Genomic DNA, 9304 nt, shown 5'->3' on the forward strand with positions numbered 1-9304 from the left:
CCCGGACAATACAGATGGTCGCATGCTTCCTACTTAGAGGGGCTGCAAGGACCAAGTGAAAGGATTCAAATCAAACTCATGCAACACAATGTCTGCTCAACTACTCAGACTTTAAGAACTGTTAGAATTATTAGGCCACAATAGTGTGTAAAATAATGAAGTACTAGGGGTCGGGCGGTAGCACAGCGGGTTAAGCACACGTGGCACAAAGCTCACCGACCGGCCTAACGATCCTGGTTCGAGCCCCCAGCTCCCCACCCGCAGGGGAGTCACTTTACTGGGCGGTGAAGCAGGTCTGCAGGTGTCTATCTTTCTCTCCCCCTCTGTCTTCCCCTCCTCTCTCCATTTCTCTGTTCTATCCAACAACGACAACATCAAATAACAACAATAATAACCACAACAATGATAAAACAACAAAGGCAAAAAAAAGGAAAAAAGTAGCCTCCAGAAGCAGTGGACTTGTGGTGCAGACACCGAGTCCCAGCAATAACCCTGGAGGCAAAAAATAATAATAATAATAATGAAGTACTATTCTATTGTATAAAAAGGAGGGGAGGGGAGGGAAGCTTCCCAGATACTTGGAGGAGAGAATGTATAACTCTTACTTTCCCTCTTAGAACCACTCCTGAAATTTTCATTGCTGGCACCTTCCTCAATCCAGCTCCTCAGTGCCTCTCTCACCAAATGAATACTTGCACAGTTGCAAAATGAAAGAAAATAGTTGTTGTGAAAGAGAAAAAAGGGATATGATTATGCTCTTCTCACACACACACACACACACACACACACACACACACACACACACACGGATAAGCATACATGCAAAAGATATTTCCCTTCAGAGACAGAAACAGGCAGACAAGCAAAAAAGCATTTTGGTTGTGTCTTTTTAAGACTGTCTATTGAGTCTCCTAGCTGGAAAAAATATCAATTGTTTAACAAAAGGAAGCCCAATGCCACTATCAGATCTTTCCACAGAGCAATCAGGCCGCTACTAACTGTAAAATGTTGTATTATTACAGAACCTGAGCAAATGTGCTTATGCTACTTTGTGGGGGAAAAAATGCACCCAGTGCACAGTGAGTGTATAACCCAAATTAAATGTTAGATGCAGAAAGAAAAGTACTAAACTACCAAAAATAATGATAAAGTAAATCGACCTTTTCGATCAAGTTGGATTCCTTGTTCACAAGCTGCGTGAGTTTCTGCAGGTTTGCGTCTACTGCTTCTTGTCCCGCAGGAGAAAAGCCTAAGTGAGGACAGAGATCAGAAAGGAAGATGAGAAAGGCCTTCAAGTGTAGATTGAAAGCATTTTGAGTCAATCCCACCTGTCCTTCCTCTAGGAAGAGAGAAAATTCATTCTGAGTTCAAAGTTAAGAGGGATACTGCCGTCCAAAACCAAGTGCCATTCACACTGTTAGTCACGTGTTCCGCAGTGAGCCAAAGTAATCAGTGTAAGACCAGATCCATCTCCATTTCCTTCTCAAGTTTAAGCTGTCTCTTTTCCCCACAAATTTTACATCAGTCTATTTGGAAAGCCTTCTAAGGCAGGGGCTCCCAAACAGCTACCCACTGGGCACCCTCGTTGGTAACTTATTTGGGAAAACCCCAAGTATTTGCGAGGGCTTACAAAGCCTGAGGACCTCTGGTGGCTCCCCAGGCTGAGTGCACATATTACAGGGCACGGTGACCCAGGGACCAGTCCTCCCTCGCCTGCAGCGGGGAAGCTTCACAAGTGGTCAGACAGTGCTACATGTGTCTCTTCCTCTCTAAGTCTCCCTTCCTTCTTAAGTTCTCTGTCTCCAAAATAAATAAAAACAAATTTAAAAAAACTCAAATTCCTGGGATCTATCCCCAAGATGTCTTAATTTAATAAATGTGAAACATGATCCAAACTTTTGTTTTAGTTGTATAGTCAGGTTTGCTGATCACTGATCCAAAGCAATGTGGTTAAAGATGACTTAATTTCAGGGGGTCGGGAGGTAGCACTTAGTGCAAGGGCCGGCCTAAGGATCCCGGTTTGAGCCCCCGGCTCCCCACCTGCAGGGGGGTCACTTCACAAGCGGTGAAGCAGGTCTGCAGGTGTCTGTCTTTCTCTCTCCCCTCTCTGTCTCCCCTCCTCTCTCCATTCTCTCTGTCCTATCCAACAATGACATCAATAACAACAACAATAAAATAAAGGCAACAAAAGGGAAAGTAAATAAATAAATAATAATAATAATAAAATTACTTAATTTCATGGCTCCCAAACTACTAACCTCTATATACACAAAATACATAATCTACCATAAATGACAGTGATCATTAATAGTAATAGTAACAGTCTGTCCCTAAGCCTACTAGCCTTTTAACTTCTGTTTTTTACAGGTGTACTTTCCACCACATCTTCCAATACACACTGATGCCCCAGTTACTTAAGCACAAGTCCCCATGCTTCCAAAGACTCTATCCTCAGTGAGGTGCTCTCTATTTACTGTACCTCCGGTCTGATGCAATCAGTTCTCAAGCAGTAGAATCATGGGAGTGTACCTCACCAAAACCAATCTGCTGCCGCTTTCTGTTCACGCAGGAAAATGCTAGAAGCAACATTTAAGGTAATTGCCCATCTGTATTAAGATAGAAACTAGCTTTCAGAAGGGGCTTAATAAATACCTATGGCTTAAACTTTTAGAAGAAAAATGACATATTTCAAAGGGGCAATATTTAAATAAAAAATATATACAATTCAGAAGAAACACATCAAAGGCTATATATATATGTCTTCCTAAATAAGTATTAATGCATGGCGATAAAATTAAACTGGAAAACATCAGGAATACACTTAAAGACGACAGACAAACTTGGTTAATGCATAGTAATTCTGCTTACCCATCTCTAGAATATGCAGGTACTCTATGCAAACAAAGATTAGCTGGAGAAAAGTCACATACCTCCAATATTACGCTTAAAATAACTGTTTAAGATGTCATCACAGAAGCGACACAAGTTGGAGAGCTGTTTCAGATGTCCTTGTAGCTGAACTTTTGGAAAACGTACTTTATAAAGAGGAGCGATAAAACCAAATACATAGGCATCCAAGGTAGAAGGCCTAAAAATAAATGAAGGTTTTTTAAAAGCATTTGAGAAAATATTACTTGGGCCTACGTCTATTTTTTTTTCCTCTTGGGGCCAGAGATGTTACTCAGAAATAGAGCACATACTTCATAGGTATGAAAGAAACCTCAAACTTGACTCCTAGCAACCACTGCGCGCGGCGCGCACACACACAATATACACACATCCTCAAACCCATGTCCTAGTTCTTAACTATAGTCTCGAAACTTGACATCAGGCTCAACCTGACACTGTTGACTGGCTACGGAAGAAGAGCAAACGCTAGAAGAAGAAGTATACAGTACAGTCTTTTTAAAAATTAAAGATGCGTTTTTATTCCCAAGTGTCAAATTGGGATTGGAAATAGGATGGGAATAATCTTAAGGCTTTTCTTTTCAACAGTATATTTCTTATTTTTTTTTAATTTTATTTATTTATTTATTCCCTTTTGTTGCCCTTGTTGTTTAACATTGTTGTAGTTATTATTGTTGTCGTCATTGTTGGATAGTACAGAGAAATGGAGAGAGGAGGGGGAAGACAGAGAAGGGGAAAGAAAGATAGACACCTGCAGACCAGCTTCACCACTTGTGAAGCGACTCCCCTGCAGGTGGGGAGCCGGGGCTTGAACCGGGATCCTTACTCTGGTCCCTGTGCTTTGCGCCACCTGCGCTTAACCCGCTGCGCTACAGCCCAACTCCCATATTTCTTTATTTTTATGGAAAAGAGGGAGAATGGGTGGGGGTAGACAGCATGATGGTTATGCAAAGAGACTCTCATGCCTGAGACTCCAAAGTCCCAGGTTCAATTCCCCACACCACCATAAGCCAGAGCTGAGCAGTGCTCTGGCAAAAATTAATTAATTAATTAATTTAGTTAATAAAATTAAATACATAAAAAGGGAGAGAGATGAGAGTATCACTCAGCTCTGGTGTAAGTGGTGCCAAGGACAGAACTTCGAGCCTCAGGTTTGTAAGTCCTGCATTTTATCACTGAGCTACCTCCCCAGACCAAACTTAGATGTGTAAAATACACATACATGACATACTGTCAATATTAGATCATCACTAACAGAAAATGTTTCTTATAGTAAAAATTCATTGAATCCTTTTTTTTTTTTATGAAAATCTCCTTTTGGATGGAGGACAAAAGAATTTGCCTTAAATAACTGCTCGTTGAATATATGCACACGAAACATAAAAATGATTTTTTTTCCAGGTTTTTTAAAATGGCATTTTTATATTTGTCATTTCTGGGATATTTCTTTCTCAGATAGAGAGAGCCGGGGACGGGGGGGTAAGGGTGGCGGGGGGAGGCAGGCATAGCACAGCAAAAAACTCACCTATCTCCAAAGAAAAACTGAGATGTTCCCAATCTGTGTGACAGAAGATTTAAGCATTCCTTGGCATCTCTGTATATCTGTGAGGGATGAAACAGCATCTCAAAGGCAGAAAAGATGCGCTAGAATTCTCTTCTGTGGGATCTCACCACTGTCGTCTTCTACCTCTTCTGGAGGGCGCCCATACCTGTGCTTCCACTTCTTGGAGGTGGTAGAGGGGAGGTTCTCCTCTGGTCAGAAGAATCCTATTCAGTGCTCCTTTAGACATTCTTCCAGGCAGGATCAAACTCAGGGGGAAAGGAATTCGTGAGGCAAACCATGGCTTTGTCACAGTGAAGTAATTGTCGCTCTCAACCCAGAATGTATGAAGCTACAAAAGGAGGGACAAAACCTTATAAAGATGTTCTTTATTCAGAGAAAGATTGTTCAGTCCATGTGAGAGTTTTTCCCACAAATACCTTTGTATAAAGTGACTTCATATACATTTTCCAGAAAGAATGACTTATGACAAAATGAAGTTTTAAATGTGTGTTTTGTTGATTTGCCATATCCCAGCCACTCAGAAGAAGGCTGGCATGCATGCTCATTAAGTCCTTGTGGTATCAGTCAGTTAAAATGTGTTCAATTCTAATACATGGAGTAACAACATTCATATTCCACAAAGAGTTATTTTCAAAATAACATTCTAGATCATTTTGTTTTTTCACATATTAGTGGAATGTTTAATGTTACATGTCAGTAGTTTCATGACAGAGAAGCAAGGCTAATACCTAAGTGACATCTACTCTTAAGTCCTTTTCATTGTGTTTCTTTTAAACACAGTAGGTACATTTTCAGTTAGGTCACTAAAATTCTGTGATATTCATCAATACTCACCACTGCAGGTAGAAGCTTCTCTTCGAGGAGAGCAATGTAAGCCAGCGTATCTGCCCCTTGTTTTGCTGAGAGTTCATAATCAGCATTATATTTCTATTAAAAAATATAAAACCAAACCTCAAGAGTCAAGAGTATCCCCAACAGTGAAGCTAAATAATTGGAAAGCACAGTACTAATCAAAATTCAAATTGAGTGACAAGTCCTACTTACTCCAAATAAAGTTCTTAGCACACCTAAAGAATCAATAGCTAGGAGGTAGATAGCATAATGGTTATGCAAAAAGACTCATGCCTGAGGCTCAGAGGTCCCAGAGTCAATGCCCCCACACCACCATAAGTCAGGGCTGAGCACTGCACTGGTTAAAAAAATTTTTTTAAAAAAATAATAAATATAAGCTGTAATTTTTTTAACTACTATTATCTCAGTGATTGTTGATTACCTAGTGCAGTGTGGCATACAATACAAAATAAATGTGAGTGTCTGGAGATATGAACTGCCAATGCCCATGTCCAGCAGGGAAGTAATTACAGAAGCCAGAACTCCTACCTTCTACACCCCCAAAACAATTTTGATCCACACTCCCAGTGGGGGAGAAGTGACAGAAGGAAGCGGATGGGAGTCGGGCAGTAGTGCAGCGGGTTAAGCGCACATGGCACAAAGCTCAAGGACCAGTGTAAGGATCCCGGTTCGAGCCCCCGGCTCCCCACCTGCAGGGGAGTCGCTTCACAGGCGGTGAAGCAGGTCTGCAGGTGTCTGTCTTTCTCTCCCCCTCTCTGTCTTCCCCTCCTCTCTCCATTTCTCTCTGTCTTATCCAACAACGATGGCATCAATAACAACAACAACAATAACTACAACAATAAAAACAACAAAGGCAACAAAAAGGGAAAATAAATAAATATTATTAAAAAAAGAAGGAAGAGGATAAGAGGGCTCTGAACTTCAACTCCATCAGGACCCAGAAAGAGGGGGGAGGGGAAAGGGAGGGGCATTTGGATGTAATAATAGGGTTATGTTTAGCTTGGGGGGGGAGAGGGTAGAAAAAGAACTAAACCTGGAAGAAAAAGAGGGCGAGTATGTGCAAATGTGGACAGACAGCTGTAGAGATGACAGCTGACCCATGTCTGCAACCTTGGGAGAACTGCTGTGACTTGCAGTGAAGGGACTGAGCAGTCAGAGCTCTGGTGGTGGGAATTATACCCCTGTTGACATGTTAATTTTGTAAATCAATATTAAATCACTAATGAAATTTTAAAAAATAATACATTTAAGCTGTTATTTCTGTTAACAATAATGGAAATTTTTTTTAATTGGTATCATTTTCCAACTTAAAAAAAGAAAAATGTTTCAATCTAAGAAAAATTCTAAATCTGGTTGACATACAACTCAGTTTTTAAATTATTGGAAAAACCAATTATGTCTTTTACATTTATAGAAATCTCTACATGTTTAATATTTTTGAATATAGTACATAAATCTTTACATGTTCAAACATCTGGATGTTATTTCATGAAGTATTTAATTATAACTACCAGCTTTTCACTACTAAGTGAGGACTCAGAAGTCATGCACTGCACAGCTGTGTAGAAAATATATGACTGAAGTGACTTTACTATCAATGATATAACACTGAAGATGGTTAAACTGAAATTTATATATAAGTTTTCATAAAACGCAAACAAAGTATAAGTAGGGAGAAAAATCAACTTCCCTATATGATTCCAAATCACAATAAAAACTCATTTTTGAGCAGGAATTGAAGTTGATCTTTATAACCAAGCCCTATTTTTAATCAAGGTATTGCCAATTGTCTAATGAGTTTGCAAAAAAGATTCTAAAACAAAACAATCTTACATGGGGGGGGGGAGTGTGACTGAACCTGGGACTTGAGAGCCTCAGGCATGAGAGTCTCTTTGCATAACCATTATACTATCTCCCTCCCACCCACTGTGTATTTTTTCTAAGATGCAAGGTCAACAACCTGAAAAGAAACCACCCACCTGTTTTTTTAAAAAGTTAAGTATTTTTGTTGGCTGAGAAACAATGTTGTCTTCAGTTGTCAAAACTGGTACATCTCCTATAATAATAATAATAATAAAACCAATTTATACACAATGAAGCATTTCGATTTCCTCTTAAGAGAAAAACCCCATATTATAAAATATATATACCAATGGCACAGGCGTGGAGGGGTGGCCGGAGTATTTTCATCTTACTTTTTATGCAATTCCACAGATTTCACCAGAAGCAATGCTACAGAACATTTCCATTCTTTTAGTTTCCACCGACTTGGCTTGTACTTTGAAATGACTACGACTCAGAATGGCCATAAATACTCAAAACTTTAAAAGCAAAAACATACACAGCCAAGCTCATGCAATGGTAAGAAACGAAAACCCAAAGGCACTCCGTGGCTCAATGGTTCATAATTCCAAAATAGAAAAATACAAAAACAAAAAACAAAAACAAAAAAAAAAAGGAGAAGAGAGGAGGAAGAGGGGATGGCGGTGGTGTAGGCGGTGGTAGTGGTGGTGTCTTTACCTCTTGAACCTCTCCAAGTGTTATCTATGACATTGACTTTCAAGGGTGCACCAGAAAATTTAGCATAAGCCTGAAACAAGAGTTTGCAAGAAGACATTTAGACAGGGTCCGTTATGCCGGTCGGCAAGGCCGTTTGGATTTCACCAACCCCGTGCCCGCAAGGCAGAAAGCCGCCAGGGGAGTTGAGGATCTCGAGGTGGCAGTGGGGGGAGAGCGCGCCGCTCTGCAGGGTTGTGGACGCGGTTCCCGAAAGGACTGGAGGAGGAGGGGGGCGAGAGAGAGAGAGAGAGGGAGAGGCCCCCGCTCCGAGTTTTCCCTCCATCTCCCTGCCCACTTTGCAAGGAGCAGCCCTCCCCTCCCTCCCCTCTCCCTTTTCCTCTCCCCCTCCGAGCCCCGGAGGGCGCCCGGCAGTGCGGCGAGCATCGCCTCGCAGAGCGGCGGCCCCGCAGCCACAGAGGAAACGCCTCCGCCTGCGCCGGGCCCCGCGTCCCGCAGCCTCGCCGCCCCTCGACCCCCGCGACGCCGCCTCACCATCACCACTAGGGACTCGCCGTGCACCGACGGGAGCCCCCAGCCTCCTCCCCAGCAGCTGAGCTCCAAGGGGGCCGCCATCTTGCCGGAGCCGACCTTTGCTACCCCGGAAGCACTTTTTGCCTCCCCACTTCCGGCACGTGGCACTGAGGGGGCGGGACAAGTGGCAGCGATGGAGCCTCTGTTCCCCGGAAAGGAGCTCCGCGGGGTGAGAATAGCAGCGCACTTGGGGCTAAAGGACTCGAGGGGACGTGTGTACTGTCTGCAGGTGGCAAGTGGGGAAAATGAAATAAAAGAAAGATGGAGAGTAAAGAGATAAGAAGGACAGAAGGAAAATGAAGGACAGAAATGAAAAAATACGTCCACAAAAAGAAAAGATAAAGATGCATATGATTGTGAAGGATTTATTAGATTGTGAAGGATTTTGTAGATTGTGAAGGAATATTATAAAATTATGCTAGACGCGGAAGGTTGTCCGTTAGCTTTTGTCTTACACCAATTTATTGAATTTAAATAAAAGCCAACGAGATATAGAAAAAAAAATAGCACACCTAGAATCTGCTCGGATTAGGAATTGTGTGATCCTGATTCTGCATTCAGATAGACCCTCCAGTATTCCTCAAAGTACTTGTTCATGGGAATGGCCTTTTATGTGTAAGTTAATTGTGGGTGTGCAAAATTATGACTCGGAAAGGGAGAACTTGGCATACCGCACTCTCCCATACCACCTTACGTTTGATTTCTGCTTTTGTCTACTCAAAATTTCAATTATGTTACCTTCCCTGCAACAGTGTTACAAAGTTACAGAGCCAGGCGGGGGCGCACCTGGTTAAGTGCTCCCATTACAGTGCACAAGGATTTGGGTTCAAGACCCTGGTCCCCATCTGCAGGGGGAAACCTTCAGGAGTGGTGAAGCAGGGCTGCAGGTGT

The 9304-nt window shown here is 42.0% G+C and overlaps 1 protein-coding gene across 7 annotated transcripts in view; it reads right to left on the reverse strand.

Moving 5' to 3' along the window:
• The window catches only part of MTX3 (metaxin 3), a 37838-nt gene extending 29364 nt beyond the window's left edge, over nt 1–8474 (reverse strand). For 5 of the 7 annotated variants that reach the window (XR_009552450.1, XR_009552449.1, XR_009552448.1 and 2 more), the window contains exons 1-8: nt 8375–8468; nt 7844–7913; nt 7303–7379; nt 5306–5398; nt 4617–4799; nt 4433–4509; nt 2931–3088; nt 1161–1249 (exon numbers count right to left, since the gene is read on the reverse strand). Coding sequence is in view for 4 of the 7 variants with exons in the window: in XM_060201089.1 (XP_060057072.1) it covers nt 1161–1249; nt 2931–3088; nt 4433–4509; nt 4617–4799; nt 5306–5398; nt 7303–7379; nt 7844–7913; nt 8375–8455 (828 nt within the window). In the remaining 3 variants the exon portion in view is untranslated. Of the gene's footprint in view, nt 1–1160; nt 1250–2930; nt 3089–4432; nt 4510–4616; nt 4800–5305; nt 5399–7302; nt 7380–7473; nt 7556–7843; nt 7914–8374 lie in introns of those variants that run through there. The other 2 variants (XM_016186225.2, XM_060201091.1) reach the window with 2 other exon arrangements.
• Between the last annotated feature and the right edge of the window lie 830 nt (nt 8475–9304).

Source organism: Erinaceus europaeus, chromosome 11 (assembly GCF_950295315.1).
Source record: "Erinaceus europaeus chromosome 11, mEriEur2.1, whole genome shotgun sequence".
NCBI classification, from domain to species: Eukaryota; Metazoa; Chordata; class Mammalia; order Eulipotyphla; family Erinaceidae; genus Erinaceus; species Erinaceus europaeus.